General features: G+C 34.2%; 1 protein-coding gene across 1 annotated transcript; it reads right to left on the bottom strand.

Moving 5' to 3' along the window:
• Positions 1 to 8,841: 8,841 nt before the first annotated feature.
• LOC137820019 (endochitinase CH5B) lies at positions 8,842 to 10,331 on the bottom strand. The gene has a single exon (XM_068623787.1). It carries the CDS (start codon positions 9,935 to 9,937, stop codon positions 8,954 to 8,956), a length of 984 nt encoding a protein of 327 aa, XP_068479888.1. The 5' UTR covers positions 9,938 to 10,331; the 3' UTR covers positions 8,842 to 8,953.
• Between the last annotated feature and the right edge of the window lie 9,865 nt (positions 10,332 to 20,196).

Below are 20,196 nucleotides of genomic sequence, written 5' to 3'. Positions count from 1 at the left end.
GGCATACCCTCCTGACACCCTCAAACACGCATAGCGTTCTTAAGTTCAAATTCAATCAAACTACTTTCATAAACTAACATGAAAATTTCTTCAATCAACTAACACGATTACAACCACAAATGTTTAACACTTCCAAACTACAACAATATAATCAAAATTTCTCAATATTCTTCACAAAAGCAAAACATAATCATCCAACAATTTTACAACAATATAAATTTCCTTTATAAAATATCACTGTAACCAAGTTAGATAAATAGAGTTTAATTTTTTTATGCCGAGGGACTATCAATTTTAACTATTTTCCTTGCCTAGCAATATCCATTTATTCCAAGCCAAATTCCAACAAATTTTGTTTTTAACAAAACTTTGATGAACAAACTATAAAACCATCACTGTGATCCTAAACTAATAACAATTCAGCTTTGTACATCAAACCCCAAATGCAAATAACTTTTTTTAAGCAACTTAATGTAAATTGTCCTCAGAAAAAGAGATAAAGAGATTCTAAATAGTAGATTATTTTATCTTCTATGGTAACGTTTGTAGTACAAGTTCACATCTTCAAAATGATAGAAGTGATAAATAGATCAAATGTTTGTTAAATTGTATCAAAATTTGTATACCAAATGTCTTAAGAATATGTATTTATGAAGCTGATGAATTATGCAGCTTATTTTGGCTTCAAATTTGGTGTAATGCAGGTACGTGTTGTAGAGATTCCTGGTGTATCAATGGAACTATGTGGTGGAACTCACGTCAATAATACTTCTGAAATTCGCGGTTTTAAAATAGTATCAGAACAGGGTATTGCATCTGGAATCAGGCGTTACCTTTGAAGGGGTTGAATACATAGGCTCAGTGAAGAGTTGTAGAGTATCAATTGCAAGACCTTGGCTTTCAGGGACAGTATGGGGTGTTTTGGGTGCTTATCACTTAGCTTTGGGATTTTAATTTTCTTTATGCCTTATAAGGATTTCCTGTCTAGTTTCTTCCGCAATGAATTAAACATATCAGCGAATGAACTTTCTCAAATACATAATGAATGTCCTTTATTTGTATACTTTTTAATTAGTGTTTTCGTAAAATAAAAAATTCCAGGGCTGTTGTTGGCTTGGTCATTTTCAGCATATTGCACCATTTCTTTCAAGCACTTTTGAGCATACGTTCTTCTCGGCAATATTGATTTTGCATGTAATTACGTGTTATAATTAATATATTAATATCACTTTATGAAGGCTAAGCCAGAAGAAGTGACAACAAGGGTAGAAAACCTTTTAGAGGAGTTACGGGCAGTGAGAAATGAAAATTCTGCAGTACGTGCAAAAGCAGAAGTCTACAAAGCTTCCGTTATTGCGAGCAAAGCATTGTTGGTGGGGAATTCAAAACAGTACAGGTAATGTTTCTCCGAGTGAGGGTATATGTTGCCCTGATAATGGGGGAGAGGGATCTCTTCAGTTTTAGCTACCTGAAGATGTTTCTTTGATATAGAAGTTTTGCAACCTTTTCTCACTTGAAGTTTTTATCGTCAAAACCAAACAAATCTGACAATTAAGAAGCAGATTGCATCACATTACTGGTAGTCCATTGAATATATAGTTTTATGATTGTTACAGAAATTATTAGAAATTAAGTTGAAAGGATGTCAAGTGCCCTCGACAAGGCTCGGTCAGAACTCATGGCTACTCTATGTGAAAAAGGGAATTGAATTCTTATACGCTTAGCAAATCCTTTTATGCTAAAGCAACAGAATATATCGATTTTCGCTGTCTGGAAAATACATCACAAATCACAGGATAAAAGGGTCGGAAGCTGAAGAAAAAGTATTCTGGCAATTCCAGTGGCATGTAATGGAAGTTTCAAAATAGTATAGAGCTAGTAAAATGTTGGTTATTAGTGTGACTTTATTCTCCTGACACAAATTGGTATGGTATGCGTTCACACAATCCAACTGGTAAATTTTGGCATGCGCATCTCAGATTGGATGTAAATGCAAAACACTATATACACGAAAGATAGTTTTGATAGTGAACGACGATCAGGTGGATTCACTCCTTTCTATCTTGATTGCTCTGGATGATGTTAGACTGAAGCTTTTTGATGGCGATGGGAAAGACCAACTTGTGTTATGAACTGAGATGAAATCAACTATTGTTAAAGATAAAACTGTTTGATGAAAGTACCTGAATGATTTTACGTCTAACAACTTCACCGCTGAGAAAGTTGCCAACTGTTGTGGGTGAAACGCTACGTCAGAAAAAAAAAAATAGCTTAATGTTGTCGGACTCCAAGAGGCCTCCCGAAGCTGAACCACATTTACAACCCCGTCATGAAGATTGAATAAGAGGATCCGATTCAGAAAGAAAAGATATAAGAAAATTGTATTTACAAAGAAAGAAAATGTTTTATTCTTATGTATTTACATAACTTCATGTAGTGAAACCTAATCTCTCCAAATTACAATTTAATTAGACAGATTCACTCATCAGATTCTATCATTATTACATTAATTGTATACAATAATTGCGTATAATTTGATAATTATTATTTCCTTAATACTCATTCCAAGTTGGTAGGTGAATGTGCATTTATGTAATGTCGCTGATGCGCATATATTTATTCACACTCACTAGCCTTATTCATAGATTATTGGACTATAATTATAAATAAATCCATTTTTTTAATTAATATTCTTATAATTGGGTTTATTTGGGTTTTAACTATTATTATTGTTAATTTTGTGTTTTTAGAGTAAATTATCCGAAGGAACCTTTGTGAACGGGCCAAATATGCAAAAGTCCAAGTTGCTTCTTGAACCAAAACAAGAAACAAATTCTGAGGAGAAAAAAGAGAAACTAAAATCTACAATATCTCAGAAACAGAATTGGAAGCAAATCTTTGCAAAATACAACAATTCTGGAAAGATGGAAAATTGGAAACGGTTAACAAAATATAACTACAATATTTTCCCAAGTTTCTTGGAACAGAAAAGTCTATAAAAGGACACGAGCATCAAGTCTATAATTGGAAATTGTTTCTTACTTTCTTTTTTTCTTTGTAATTCTTTTGTCTTGCCTCGCATGGAAGGCTAAACCTTTTTGTTGATTCTTTTGTAATTTCCCATTGAGTTATGAGATTTTGTTCAATAAAAGTTTCATTTTTCAATTCTTTATAGCAGTTGTTTTTATTGTCTAATCTTCTGAAAAACTAGTTTTTGTGAAAGGTTGTACTGGAACGCATGATTGAGAGTCTTCCTTATCTTAAACTTTGGTTTCTTAGTTAGTTCGCACCGTTCTAATTAATTTCTTGGGTGCATGATTCAAAAGAAAGGAGGTAAGTATTCTCATGGAGTATACGCATGGAACAAAGTGGGTATTGATTAAACTAGTAAACGCGTAAAATGTTTTACTAGTGAGTTTCGATTGAATCAGATCAACGCATGTTCAATCTGGTTTAGCTCTGGTGGAGGATTGAGAAAGGATTAATCTTTAGAAAACCTGTGAAGAATTCGATGGTGGAAGAACTTGGGATCAACTGCTTTTTATTTTCTATTTCAATCTATTTTATATTTTCTGCATAACTATCTTAAGCCCTTTTTTTTTATTTTTGTTGTAACTAACTTTTATTGATTGCAAATAAATTCTAAACACTGATCTACTGATTTTACTATTGCATTCGTTGGGAGACGACTTAGGGTCATCTGACCACAATTATATTATCATCTCTCTAGTGTTAGATAAGTCTACAAATAGGGTGATCTTGATACGTTTTTTTTGTTTTCTTTACTTTCATGAGATCTTAGAAGAACTAAAAAAAATGCAATACCCAAATTCCAAGTTGTTTGACAACCTCCTCAGTCTGAGTCGCAATAAGCTGTCAATGTTAGATTGTTTTCGGATGGCAATAACAATCCTTGTCCCGATGATCCTTTGATGTACTTTAGGACTCGAATTACGGCATCCAATGAGTTTTATGTGGATCCTGTATATATTGACTTAGGGTCCGAACCGAAAATGCTATGTCAGGCCGAGTATGTCGTCCCACGAGTTTCCTATATTTGACTGGATCCTTTATTTTTGTAGTAAGGGTGTTGGCAAACGATTAATGATATATGTGGCGGTTAAAACGCATTCCCAAAATTCTAATGGTAAATGAGACTGAAATAGGAGGGCTAGTATGTGTCTATGTATGTTTGTGTTCTACTACTCCATTTTGTTGAGGAGTGTACACACAAGTGCGTTGACATTCAATACTTTTTTGAGAAAAAAATTACGCATAGAAATAAATTCCAATCCGTTGTCAACGCGAATGGTTTTAATAGATGCCTGAAATTGATTTTGTGCAAAAGTAATGAATGATTCTAAAAGATGTTGGGTTTCAGACTTGTGATTCATAAGAAATAACCAAGTACATCTAGTATAGAAAAAACGTTTTCCAAAATGAGTTGAGGTTTTATGAGGACCCCAAATGTCACCATGCAATAGATTAAAATGGAGAATGAGATTTTATTGTCATTAAAGGAAAGGGTAACTTATCTGTTTAGCTTTGGGACAAATACTACCATTATTATGAATGAGAATGAGATTTTTAGTGATAGGATAGGTAGTAAGGAAGATGCAAGTTGTAGACACAAAGGATGTTCGAGGCGCTTGTGCCATAAATCAGGGTCAGTCGAAATTTGAGATGCGTGGGCTTGGTTTGGAAGAGGGGACATGTAGTATAAGCCTGCGTGTTGTTTACCCAAGTCAATCATCCTCGCGTAGCCAAGTCCTACAAAATGTAACCATGTGGAGTAAAAACGACACAACAATTTAGTGAACTGGTTATCTTATTAACGGATATGAGATTTAAATTAAAAGAAGGAACGCAAAGAACATTTTTGAGGGTGATATTGTCATTGAATTTAATTGCGCTCGTGGATGAGATGGGCGCAGTTGAGTCTGTGGGCAGATTAACATTTGGAATAAATGATGATGAAGTGTTTGTGAAAAATTGTGAATCAGATGCAAAATGATTGGTTGCTCCGCTATCCAAAATCCATGGTTTTGTAAAAGCATAGACGAGTTTTGGACAAACAGACCTGCAGCACTAACAAACGTGTCACTTGTTGAGCGAGGGTTTCTGTCGGACTCGTTACTGTGCCTTCTTTGCCAAACATTTTCTTATTTAACGGATAAAAAATGGAGAGGCTTCAAAGCACACCAAGAGCACACCAAGAGCACACCAAGATCGGTGCTCGGTGCTCGGTGCTCTAATACCATATAAAGAAAATTGTATGTACGAAGAAAGAAAGATGTTTTATTCTCTTATGTGTATTTACATCACTTCATGTATAGGAAATATATACTAGTATATACTAGTGTAGAAGAGAGACTTTCTTTCTTCAAATTACAATCTAATTAGCCATATTCATTCATCAGATAGATTCTATCATTATTAAATTAATTACATATAATTGAATACAATATCATATAATATTACATATAATAATTACGTATAATTTAATCATTATTATTTTTTCAGGATGAATTGGGATATTTAAACAGCTTAACATAATAAATAAAATACAAAGCACCAGAAGGAAATCGGCTCTGAACAAGAACTGTTCAGTCTTCCAATGTCGCTTTTCATCAAACACCTTGCCGTAATCTACCAAAAAATCATTTTAGAACATTAATTTTAAATTGTAAATTGTTTTATATAGCTGTTCCATAATAATAAATTTCATTACAAGATGTTCCGGAACAAATCATAAGAAATTAGTAAACATCACCTCTAGAATATCCATTTAGAATTATTAAACATCACCTCTAGAATATCCATTTAGAAAGAAAAGATAATGCATGACCTTAAATGTTAAATCATGTTTACAAAACTTTTATTTTGAAGTGTTAAAAAAATGTTAGTACTCATTTGCATGTCGTCTATTGTAAATCAACGAGAAATTATATATTCTAAGAAAAATAACAATATTAATAATGACAATTATATACAAAAATAGTGGATAATTACAAAAATATGTGGATGGTTTATAATGTGTTGTGTTATTTAAATATGTGTGAACAATTGTTTTTAATAATTTGATAATTTATTTTAAAATATAATTAAAACATATAAATATAAAATGGGAGAATCTTTTTATACACTGTTATAATGAAAAATATATATATTGAAATTTAAGGGTAAAAATTTGTGAGGTGGACGATGCAATACCATTCTTAGTTCAAAGATTAATAATATATTATTAAAATAATTAAATATTACTTATTATGGATTGTCTAAACTTTCATCTCAAATTTTCAAACATTAAAATGTTATTGTTTTGTATCAGACCTGACGTACTATTAAATCCCTACTTTCAAACACCAATTCATATTCTGAAAGTTCTATTGTCCACTTTTGTAAAACCTGCTTAATTGGCAAATTTTTCTTCACAATAACTCAAAATTCTAAAAATAATACATCAACCTTCTCGTTGTTATCACTATAGCCAAAGCTGCCTTTTGAATTTTCTGATATTTTACTTCTGTTCCTTGGAGAATCCTATTAGAATATATGGCCTTAAACAAGAGGGGGGAGGGGTGCATTGTTTATAAAAGATTTTCGAAAACTTTGAAGGTATAATGAAAGTCAATGAAGAATCACAGAGAAAGAAACTAAGGAAAGCAAAATACAAAACTGTTTTAGTTGATGTCCAGAAAATCAACCAGTTGTTTTTGCGATTCAACCGATTGTTTTTATCAGCAGTTAATAAAAACAACTTAAAATAGATATATGTGAGATCAGGGAAAGAGAGAATCACACAAACAGATTTATACTGGTTCACTCTTACAGCAAGAGCTACATCCAGTCCCCATAAACCATTGGGTAATCCACTAAGCAATCAAAACCATATTACAAACACCACACACCAAAGTAGTGACCTTGAACCCCTCAAGAAACACACTACCTTTGAATAACCACATCTTGAACACCTCAAGAACACACAACACTCTCAGCAACACAAATACAAAAATACTGAAGATTGAGAAAGGATTACACCTGATCAAAGCACAACTGAAAAGTATACAATTGCAATCTTATTCCACTCTCACTTGAAAATCCAAAGCTTGATGTGAATCTTGAAAAGTTGAGATCAAATTTGTCAAACTGAATTCTCAAAATTGTTTCTTACCTTCCAGGAGCGTATAACAAACTATATATACTTCCAAAGGTTGGTAAAAAACATTTAAAGCATAAGCGTATTCAATTAGAAATCATTTAAGACAGATTCACCAATCAAAATTGAATTCTGTTAGGATTTTCAAAGACACAATCGGTTGAAATCACAAAACAACCGATTGAATTTGTTTGACAACAAAGTCAACCAAGTCAAACAGCTTTCAACCCTTTTCAAAAGCCTCTAAGAGTAAAACAACTGGTTGATTCGACAAAACAACAGGTTTTATTTCACTTGGTTAGAAAAACATCCATTTTCAAAAAGGTTTTAATTCACATCAGTTTTAGATTCAACAATGGAGTGGATTACACTTTAATTTACCCAAATCCCACCCACACACAACAACCACTCCATCCTTTCATCAAACACCTTAGATTTGGATTCTTCAAAGCTCTTGATCACTCTTGATAAATAATCTCTCCCTATTTGATGAAGACAAATCCCTGGTTGCTTGTGTTAGTCTTGTTTGAATTTGAAACAACACCTGTAAAACAGAAACTATGCAAACCCAAAGCATCTTTAATAGCAGGTTATGATGGCACACTAACTAGTTTTCTGCATAACCACAAGAGTAGAAAAACCAGCCACAAACAATGCCAAAACTACCAAAACTGCAGCACCAAAATCAATCCAGCATATGCAACAGAAACTAAAACACACTTCAATCAGAGTTATAGCAGTTTTAAGACAACACATAAACCATATTCTTCCCCTATTTTTCTTCACAAATAGAATTAAGAAGAGATAAAAACAAAATTAGGAAAGTGATGTCCAAAAATTAAAGCAAGATAAGCATAAAGATAACTAAAACTTTGCTTCAATCTTCCTTTCTGTACTGCAGCTCAAATAGTTGGTTTTGAACAACTTAAATTTGTTCATCAAGGTTCTGGAAACGTGTATCCATACTTTGGAATCTGTCATCAAAGTTATGAAAATTTGTAGCACAAAAATCATGGAGATTCCTTTGGTTGGGAAAGATACGGGTCTTGGAAGTCTTGCAGTTGATAGAAACATATACCAGTGCAGGTTGAATCTTCCCTCGCCTTGTCGTGCTCATTACGATATTTGATCCATGCTGTCATGTTTTCATGGACAGAGTCTCCTTCGATACCATACAATAAATTTGAATTAATACATTGTAAAACTATTAATATGATATAATTAATTTGACTTAATCTACTTAAATTTTTATAATTGAAAATGAAATGACATATTTGGAGATCTTATATATGATATTTTATTTTATATAAGTGAGTGTAAATCTCATTTCATAAGTTGATTTTATGAGTCAGATAAGTTTAGAGTCCGCTTCTTAACATATATCAAAGTCGTTTAATTCATAAGTTGATTTTATGGGTAAGTTTAAAGTCCGCTTCTTAATATATATTAAAGTCGTTTAAAAGTTGATTCTAATAAATGTTTGTTGAATCTATCGTATCACCTATTATCGGACCGTTATTAGATAAAAATATTTTTAAAAATCCCACGTAATTTTCCATAAATCTATTTTATGAAAATGAGTTAGCTCATCATTTTATTATATAATAACTAAAATATTTGTATGCAGATGAATGAAAAAATAATAAAAAATAAAAGAGTAGCATGTTGATGTGCATATGGTATATAGAAGTAGTGAATTTATTGATAGATGGTGGGAAAAGTGTTATTGGAAAGTTGTGATCAGAAAGGGAAACACAGATTTATGAGTTTATTTATTCTGATGGGATGGCAGTGTCACTGAGAGGTGACAAGGTCAGAGAGGAAGAGTGAATTTCCAAATGGAGTCTGAGAGTAGCAGTCAAGGTTGTTGCCATAACCAACTCCAAGCAGATCACAGTATCTCTTGAAGAATCCGATGCGGTCTTGAACCCTGCTGTCCTGTCCTCGCCCGCACTCCAGGCCTCCGTTGATGATGTTCGTCACAGTGCCGTAGCCGGGAAGCCGGCGGGCGGCGACGTCGGCAGAGGAGGGGGTCCATCGAGAGGTGATGACGTCGTGGGAGGAAGGTTTGGGGGACTGTGCGGTCATCCAGAACCAGAGGGCGGACTTGAAGGAGATGACAGAGTCAGTGGCGACTAGATCAGGTTTGTTGAGCAAGTCAACCCCAATGGCCCTTCCGCACTGACCATAGTTGTAGTTCCAGGATATCTGGATGGGACCCCTGCCGTAGTACTGCTGCCCAGGGGCGCAGGGGAACTGGGGAGTGGCGGAGCAGTACGCACTGGGGTTCCGCTCCCTCACGAAGCAGTATCCCCATGCGTATGGTCCGTCGGGCGCAGTGGCCCATCCCCCGGTTGTTTCGTGAGACGTTTGCCCCAAGAAGGCCGCAATCTCCCTCTTGCGAGTGGCCGTGTCTCCGGTGTTTCCGAAGCTGGGGTAAGCCTTGGCGGCGGCGATGAAGGCATCGTAGGTGTAGAAGCCTTTGGCTGGGCATGCTCCGTCGTTGCGATGTTTGAGCACCTGGTCGAAGGTGGACCTGGATATGAGGGCGCTGAGATCAGTAGGAGCAGGAGACGGTCCCCCGCACTGGCTCTGGCAATCCTTGCCGCAGTAGTCAGTGGTGGAGCCGCACCACCCGAACTGGCTGCAACAGTTGCCCCCTGGGCAGAGTGCACCTCCTGCTTGCCTTCCACACTGCTCTCCGTAGCTTCCTCCAACTAACAGCATCCACACCACTCCTACACTGCATATCATAATCATCATCCTATTCTTCTTCATTTCTCTTTCTCTTTCTCTCTTTCCGTTTCCCTTCCTTCCCTCTCTCTTTTATACTCTTACTTTACCATCATAATCAATTTCTTCAACATTAACTATTCTTAATTTTACTTTTCTCCTCCTTCCACCTCACCCTCATTATTCATTTCCCAAGTTTTGATCTAAACTGTTTTTATTTTATTAAAACACCGCTTCCGTCCCAACATTGCCAAACCTTTCTGCGGGCCCACCCCGGCGGCTTCCCAAGCGTGAAGACTGGAAGACCACGACCAAACACAGTGAACCAGAACCAAGCGATAATCATTTTGAATTTGGGAGTGGAAAATTCAAGGGTTGGGGAGCGAAATTAAGTTGTAGTTGTGTAGATTGATATAAATTAGAGAAGAAAGTTAGTTTATTAAAATATGTGGATGATGTGAAAGTTGTAAGAGTATTTTAAATTATTTTTTATAATGTAAATAGTAAAATTATAAATTTTATTTTTTTATATAAAAAAATGGATAAATAATTATTAATTTTGTTTATATTTTAGTTAATTAAAATAATTTAAAGTTTTATTTATAAATAAAAAATAATAATGTAAAATTCAAAGAAATAATTAAATTTAATTTTAATTTTAAGTATAATTTTTTTTATTTACTATTTTATTAATTTAAATTAATTTTATTACATAAGTTAATTTATTTAGATAGTTTTAAAATGAAGCCTCGAAGAATCAAATGAAGATTAGGATGATAATTTCATTTGTAAGGTTAGGATGATAACTTCATGTGTAACGTGACTTTCTCTTCATCACTTTATCCTCTATCTTTTATTTTTTAGATGATTCCTCAACCTTTTTACTTTCTCTCCATCATCCCCTCGCTCGCATGTAACACTTAAACGGGGTGGCACCCACACATCCATCGTCAAAAACAGTATGACCTCTAAAGTAAACAAAGTGTTAAAAAACAGACCACAAACAAAAATAATCATTCATTTATTTCTTTTTTTTAATTACTATTGTATTTACATATGATCAATTCACATATAAAGTAACAAAACTATTTCATATTATTTCTTTCTTCTTCAATTTAATCAAAATACATGTTAAGCACTAAAATTCATTTCCTATTAAGTTCAAGGTGTCATAGTGTAATTAGACTACAATCAAACATAGATATTTTATAATTATTTAAAATTGTTGAAGGTGTAATTACACTACAATCAAGCATAGCGTTCTTAAGTTTCAAATTCATTTCTTCCATCAACCAACGATTACAACCACAACTATTTAACACTTCCAAACTACAACAATATAATCAAAATTTCTCAATAGTCTTCACAAAAGCAAAACATAATAAGAGTTTAAAAATCGTATTATAATTTACATATTAAAGTATGACACAAAGCATTCATTATAAAGAAATAAATGTATAAATTTTATTAATCATGTTATAATTTTTTTTTTATACTTTGCATTAACAACCTAAGTCTATTTTTAAATAAATTGTTCTTTCATATAAACTATATTTCTATCTATTATTTCATAATAATATGTTTACAAAAATGTGTTATATTTTTTTTTCTTTTTACTTTCACTGTTCAACGCAAATATGATAATTTGGCAATTAATAAAGAGTATTGTCTTTTATATTTATCAAGATACGTAAATACATGTTTGAATTTTATGGTAAATCCTCAACTTTCTTAGGTACACCAACCAACCGGAAAAAAATTGAAAAAAAATATATAAATGTCAAAGAGACTTCTAAATATCTACATCTTTTAACTGGTTTTATATTACAAATAATGTTTCAGAAGTAAATATCCGTTTGCTTTGACTGGGCCTTGAGATCCTTCAATTTCTTTAATATGTTACTGAAGTAGTCTTGCAAATACTTCTCCAATGTAATTATGTCTTTTGAGTCAACCCCAAGAAGATTGTATGTATCCGCCATGGGAACAGAAAACACAGTATCGCTGCTAAGGACCTGCATATTATTTTTCCATTTAAGCATATCTTATTACCACCTCGAGGAAATGCAAAAGCTTTGTATACACTAAATTCTATTTATTCACTATATTTTGGTGATACTATGATATAACATAACCTTCCATTTGTTTCACAGACAACTTAATGAACGTTTAGTTCATAGCTATCTGATTGAATCGTGAATGTCCAGTAAAATAAATAAATAATTACTGAATAAATAAAACTGGTGAACAAAGATTAATAATAAATTATAAATTTTGAGAATATAACAAATCTATATAACTGAAAAGATACACATTTGAAGTTCAATCCAAAAAATTAAAACACAAATTCTTCCTACACCCAATTTTTTTAACTTGCACTCAACATAGTTTTAAATTTCCAAAAATGCAGTTCATTGTGAAAATGAAAATCCAGAATTGAAAATAATACATTATGAAAAAGTAGATATGGAAGAGATTATTTTGTTTCGAAAATAATAAACCAGAAAAAAAATCAAAATCTCATTCTAGATAAGAAAATCCAAAATTAAAAATAATACATTCTGAAAAAGTCCATTTTGAATAAAAAAAAGTCCACAATACAAAAAATTCATTCTGACAAAAAATATCTGGAAACATATTTTGGAAAAGGGTGATAGTAGGGGAGACCTTGAAGGAGCGTTTTTACCAATTATTGATGAGAAGGTTGTGGAATTAAGTACACACATTGAGGTTGATGTGAAGAACAAAGCGCCACGTATCTTTGAGGAGCTGAAGAGAGAAGAGCTTCGGTTTGTGCAGACACTGGAGAGAGGAGAAAAGTTGCTTGAGGAGAAATTTGTCGATGCCTGAAGTGGACTTTAAGTCTAACTCAACTCTATAAAACCGGCTCAATGAGGTGAGGTTTGCACCCACTTATATACTATGAAAGGCACTAATCACTAGTCAATATGGGATCTCCAACACACCCCCGTCACACTGAGACTGCCAACTCGTGCGTGAGACTATATATTATGAGTGGTCCGATAGCGGCCCGATAGTGGGTGACACTATAGGCCCAACACAAACAATCGCTAGGATAGGCTCGAAATGGCTCTTATACCATATTAAGAAGTGGACTTTAAGCCTAACTCAACCCCATAAAATCGTGTCTCAATGAGGTGAGGTAAATTACAATCTAATTAGGTAGGGATACTAATCATGAGATTCTATCATTATTAAATTAATTGCATATAATTATGGACAATGTCGTACACTATTGCATACAATAATTGCATATAATTTAATAATTATTATTTTCTTATTACTCCCCTCAAGTTGGTAGGTGAAGATCATGAACCCCAACTTGTGTCGTAGCGTCAAAAACCGTTCCTTGCCCAGTGTCTTCGTAAAAATATCAGCGAGTTGATACGTGTCAGTACCTATGAAGGACTGATTATCTCAACTTGTAATTTTTCTCGTACAATGTGGTAGTCTATCTCAATGTGTTTTGTGTGTTCATGAAATACTGGGTTTGCTGTTATATGGCTTGATTGTCACAGAAAAGTTGAGCTCGCAAGTTACATGGCACCTTTAAATCCTGCAACAGATATCGCAACCAAACTATCTCCAAAGAAGTATTGGTCATCAAGCGGTATTCTGCTTCCGCTGATGATCTTGATACGTTTGTCTTTTTTTTTTTTAATTCCATGAGATAATAGAAGAACCAAGAAAAATGCAATAACCATATACTGATCTCTGAGTTGTCTGACAACCTCCCCAATCTGAGTCGCAATAAGCTGTCAATGTCAGATTGTTTTCGAATGGCAATAACAATCCTTGTCCTGATGATCCTTTGATGTACTTTAGGACTCGAATTGCGGCATCCCAATGAGGTTTCCGTGGATCCTGTGTATATTGACTTAGGGTCCGAACCGAAAATGCTATGTTAGGCCGAATAACCGTGAGGTATATCGGTCGTCCCACGAGTCGCCTGTATTTGACTTTATCATTTAATAACTCTCCCTCGTCTGGTGTGAGTTTTAGGTATTGTTCCATTGGAAATTTGTCTGGACGAGCACCTGTGAGTCTCGTATCCTGCAAAATATCAAGCGCATATTTTCTTTGGGACATGTAAATACCAGCCTTGGAACGTGAAAATTCAATCCTTAGAAAATATTTTAGGTCTTCAAGATCTTTAGTGCGAAATTGTTGTAATAGACAATCTTTAACACACTGAATTTCTGTAAAATAATTTCTTGTCAAAAGAATATCATCCACATAAATCAAAAGGGCAATAAATGATGAGTTATTCTGTCTTGTGAATAGAGAGTAATGGACTGTTGAAATTCTACAGATTTAATCACATGTGTTGAAAACCATGTCTGAGATGCTTGTTTGAGACCATAAAGTGATTTGTTGAGTCGACATACAATGTTCTCCCCTGTCGATGATGCTCGGGTGACAAGTCCATGTAAATAATTTCATGCAATGTGTCATGTAAAAAGGCATTTTGCACATCTATCTGGTGAGTAAACCAATTTTTGGCTGCTGCAATAGTGAGGAGAAAGTTGTTAATTTTTTGTTGTTGGTGAGAAAGTTTCAGAATAGTCGACACCTTCAAAATGAGTGTACCCCTTTGCGACAAGGCGCGCCTTATATTTGTCGACGCTACCATCTGAGTTGTACTTTATTTTATAGACCCATTTGCATCTGATGGGTTTCTGCCCAGCGGGTAACGGTGTCAAGGTTCACATTTGATTTAGCTGCAAGGCAGAAAGCTCTTCGTCCATTGCTTTTTGACAATTTGGATCAAGGATAGCCTGAGCATAAGTGTGAGGTTCTTTGGTGGTTGTGATGTTAGAAAGATATGCACTATGTGTAGAAGAAAATCGTGAATTAGAAAGAAAATTATGCATAGATACCTGGTTCCATTCGGTCAGTCTTGGGCAGTGGTGGAATGATTGGCTAGGGATCCCGTTACGTAGTCTTGAAGCCAGGAAGGTAGGGTTGATGTGCGACTAGATCGTCGAACAGGAAGGTCGGTTGGAGAAGGGTTGGTAATGAGTTGGTAATGGGTGCTAGACTTCTTGGCATGGGAGAAGAAGGTTGGTCTACTAGAGGTTATGACGAGTAGGAGAAGAAGGTTGGTTTGATGGAAGTTCAGGTGCATTGTGACGAGTAAAAGAAGAGGGTTGGTTTGATGGAGGTTCAGGTGTATTGTGACGAGTAGGAGAAGAAAGTTGGTTTTGGTGGAGGTTCAGGTGCATTCTGATGAGTAAGAGAAGAAGATTGATCGAGTGAATGTTGGACAGAAGTGGGTAAGTCAATGTCAATAATGGGCAAAATACCTTGTGATGGAGGTGAGGATTGCATCTGGAACTGTTGGCAGAATGGGAAAACACTTTCATGGAAGATGACATCCCGACTTGTAAAAAAAGTGTCTGCATCCATATCAAATAATTTGTATGCTTCTTTATTGAGGGGATAACCAATGAAGATTTTTGCTTAGGGTGAAACAACAGTTGCATAACATAGGCAACCAAAAGAGTTTTTAACTGAGAGAGTGAAGGTGGACGATTATATATCGTCTCAAAAGGTGATTTACTTTTTAGAAATGGTGTTGGCAAGCGATTAATGATATATGTGGCGGTTAAAACGCATTCCCCCAAAATTCTAATGGTAAATGGGATTGAAATATGAGAGCTCGTGTTGTGTTTAAAATGTGTCTATGTTTACGTTCTACAACTCCTTTATTTGTATACTTTTTAATTAGTATTTTCGTAAAATAAAAAATTCCAGGGCTGTTGTTGGCTTGGTCATTTTCAGCATATTGCACCATTTCTTTCAAGCACTTTTGAGCATACGTTCTTCTCGGCAATATTGATTTTGCATGTAATTACGTGTTATAATTAATATATTAATATCACTTTATGAAGGCTAAGCCAGAAGAAGTGACAACAAGGGTAGAAAACCTTTTAGAGGAGTTACGGGCAGTGAGAAATGAAAATTCTGCAGTACGTGCAAAAGCAGAAGTCTACAAAGCTTCCGTTATTGCGAGCAAAGCATTGTTGGTGGGGAATTCAAAACAGTACAGGTAATGTTTCTCCGAGTGAGGGTATATGTTGCCCTGATAATGGGGGAGAGGGATCTCTTCAGTTTTAGCTACCTGAAGATGTTTCTTTGATATAGAAGTTTTGCAACCTTTTCTCACTTGAAGTTTTTATCGTCAAAACCAAACAAATCTGACAATTAAGAAGCAGATTGCATCACATTACTGGTAGTCCATTGAATATATAGTTTTATGATTGTTACAGAAATTATTAGAAATTAAGTTGAAAGGATGTCAAGTGCCCTCGACAAGGCTCGGTCAGAACTCATGGCTACTCTATGTGAAAAAGGGAATTGAATTCTTATACGCTTAGCAAATCCTTTTATGCTAAAGCAACAGAATATATCGATTTTCGCTGTCTGGAAAATACATCACAAATCACAGGATAAAAGGGTCGGAAGCTGAAGAAAAAGTATTCTGGCAATTCCAGTGGCATGTAATGGAAGTTTCAAAATAGTATAGAGCTAGTAAAATGTTGGTTATTAGTGTGACTTTATTCTCCTGACACAAATTGGTATGGTATGCGTTCACACAATCCAACTGGTAAATTTTGGCATGCGCATCTCAGATTGGATGTAAATGCAAAACACTATATACACGAAAGATAGTTTTGATAGTGAACGACGATCAGGTGGATTCACTCCTTTCTATCTTGATTGCTCTGGATGATGTTAGACTGAAGCTTTTTGATGGCGATGGGAAAGACCAACTTGTGTTATGAACTGAGATGAAATCAACTATTGTTAAAGATAAAACTGTTTGATGAAAGTACCTGAATGATTTTACGTCTAACAACTTCACCGCTGAGAAAGTTGCCAACTGTTGTGGGTGAAACGCTACGTCAGAAAAAAAAAAATAGCTTAATGTTGTCGGACTCCAAGAGGCCTCCCGAAGCTGAACCACATTTACAACCCCGTCATGAAGATTGAATAAGAGGATCCGATTCAGAAAGAAAAGATATAAGAAAATTGTATTTACAAAGAAAGAAAATGTTTTATTCTTATGTATTTACATAACTTCATGTAGTGAAACCTAATCTCTCCAAATTACAATTTAATTAGACAGATTCACTCATCAGATTCTATCATTATTACATTAATTGTATACAATAATTGCGTATAATTTGATAATTATTATTTCCTTAATACTCATTCCAAGTTGGTAGGTGAATGTGCATTTATGTAATGTCGCTGATGCGCATATATTTATTCACACTCACTAGCCTTATTCATAGATTATTGGACTATAATAATAAATAACTCCATTGTTTTAATTAATATTCTTATAATTGGGTTTATTTAGGCCTTAACTATTATTGTTGTTAATTTTGTGTTTTTAGAGTAAATTATCTGGAGGAAGCATCTACCTTTGTGAACGGGCCAAATATGCAAAAGTCCAAGTTACTTCTTGAACCAAAACAAGAAACAAATTCTGAGGAAAAAAAAAGAGAAAATAAAATCTACAATATATCAGAAACAGAATTGGAAGCAAATCTTCTGCAAAATACAAGAATTTTGGAAAGATGGAAAATTGGAAACGGTTAACAAAATATAAACTACAATATTTTCCCAAGATCCTTGGAGCAGAAAAGTCTATAAAAGGACACAAGTATCAAGTCTATAATTGGAAATTGTTTCTTAGTTTCTTTTCTTCTTTGTAATTCTTTTGTTTTGCCTCCCCATGGAAGGCTAAACCTTTTTTGTTGATTCTTTTGTAATTTCTCATTGAGTTTTGAGGTTTTATTCAATAAAAGTTTCATTTTTCAATTCTTTATAACAGTTGTTTTTATTGTCTAATCTTCTGAAAAACTAGTTTTTGTGAGAGCTTGTACTTGAACGCATGATTGAGAGTTTAATATGGAACAAAGTGGGTATTGATTAAACTAGTAAACGCATGTTTTACTAGTGAGTTTCACTTGAATCAGATCAACGCATGTTCAATCTGGTTTAGCTCTGGTGGAGGATTGAGAAAGGATTAATCTTTAGAGAACCTGTGAAGAATTCAATGGTGGAAAAACTTGGGATCAACCGCTTTTTATTTTCTATTTCAATCTCTTTTATATTTTCTGCATAACTATCTTAAGCCCCTTTTTTTTATTATTGTTGTTACTAACTTTTATTGCTTGTAGATAAATTCTAAACACTGATATACTAATTTTACTATTGGATTCGTTGGGAGACGACTTAGGGTCATCTAACCACAATTATATACTATCATTTCTCTAGTGTTAGACAATACAAATCTACGCTAGAATCATATTAATTTGACAGCAAAACGACAATGTGGCAGTCTATCTCAATGTGTTTTGTGCGTTCATGAAATACTATATGTAATGTCGCGCAATCAAACTATCTCCAAACAAGTATTGGCCATCGCGTGGTATTTTGCTTCCGTTTATGATCTTGTTTGTTTTTTTGACTTTCATGATATAATAGAAGAACTAAAAATGAAATACCCAGATACTTATCTCCAAGTTGTCTGACAACCTCCCCAGTCTGAGTTGCAATAAGCTGTCAATGTTAGATTGTTTTCGGATGGCAATAGCAATCCTTGTCCCGATGATATACTTTAGAACTCGAATTGCGGCATCCAATGAGGTTTCCGTAGATCCTGTATACATTGACTTAGGGTCCGAACCGAAAATGCTATGTATTTGACTCGATCCTTTATTTTTTAGTAAGGGTGTTGGCAAGCGATTAATGATATATGTGGCAGTTAAAACGCATTCTCCCAAAATTCTAATGGTAAATGAGACTGAAATAGGAGGGCTCGTATGTGTCTATGTTTGTGTTCTACTACATTTTGTTGAGGAGTGTACATACACGTGCGTTGACATTCAATACTTTTTTGAGAAAAAAATTACGCATAGAAATAAATTCCAATCCATTGTCAACGCGAATGGTTTTAATAGATGCCTGAAATTGATTTTGTGCAAAAGTAATGAATGATTCTAAGAGATGTTTGGGTTTCAGACTTGTGATTCATAAGAAATAACCAAGTACGGTAACTTGTCTGTTTAGCTTTGGAACAAATACTACAATTATTATGAATGAGAATGAGATTTTTAGTGATAGAATAGGTAGTAAGGAAGATGCAAGTTGTAGACACGAAGGATGTTCGAGGTGCTTGTGTCATAAATCAGGGTCAGGTTTGAGATGTGTGGACTGGTTTGGAAGAGGGGCCAATCATCCTCCCGTAGCCAAGTCCTACAAAACACAACCATGTGGAGTAAAAACGACACAACAATGTAGTGAATTGGTTATCTTACTAACGGATATGAGATTTAAATTAAAAGAAAAAACGCAAAGAACATCTTTGTGAGTGATATTGTCATTGAATTTAATTGTGCTCGATGAGATGGGCGCAGTTAAGCCTGTGGGCAGATTACATTTGGAATAAATGATGATGAAGTGTGTGTGAAAAATTGTGAATCAGATGCAAAATGATTGGTTGCTCCACTATCCAAAATCCATGGTTTTCTAAAAGCAGAATTAATAGACGAGTTTTGGGCAAGCAGACCTGCAGCGCTAACAAACGTGTCACTTTTATCGTTAGCCAATTGTTGAATTTGCTCGGCGGTGAAGCCTAGGTTTTGTCGGACTCGTTACTGTGTCTTCTTTGCCAGACATTTCTTATTTAAACGGATAAAAAATGGAGAGGCTACACCAAGAGCACACCAAGATCGGTGCTCGGTACTCTAATAAAGATGTTTTATTCTTTTATATGTATATATAATTACAATCTAATTAGCAGTATCAATTCATCATATGAGATAGATTCTATCATTATTAAATTAATTGCATATAATTAGATACAATATCGTATAATATTGCATACAATAATTACGTATAATTTAATCATTATTATTTTCTTAACAAAAGAGGATGAGTTGGGATATTTAAACACCACAAAGCACGTAGAAGGAAAACGGCTCTGAACAAGAACCTGTTCAGTCTTCCAATGTCGCTTTCCATCAAACACCTTGCCGTAATCTACCAAAAAATCATTTTAGAACATTCATTTTAAATTGTAAATTGTTTTATATAGCTGTTCCATAATAATAAATTTCATTGCGAGAAGTTCCGGAACAAATCATAAGAAATTATTAAACATCACCTCTATAATATCCATTTAGAAAGGAAGATAATGCATGACCTTAAATGTTAAATCATGTTTACAAAACTTTTATTTTGAAGTGTTAAAAAAATGTTAGTAC

The sequence above is a fragment of the Phaseolus vulgaris genome, chromosome 9, assembly GCF_000499845.2.
Source record: "Phaseolus vulgaris cultivar G19833 chromosome 9, P. vulgaris v2.0, whole genome shotgun sequence".
In the NCBI taxonomy this organism is placed as follows: Eukaryota; Viridiplantae; Streptophyta; class Magnoliopsida; order Fabales; family Fabaceae; genus Phaseolus; species Phaseolus vulgaris.
The sequence above is the reverse complement of the archived record's forward strand: the minus strand, read 5'-3'. Positions and strand labels throughout refer to the sequence as shown.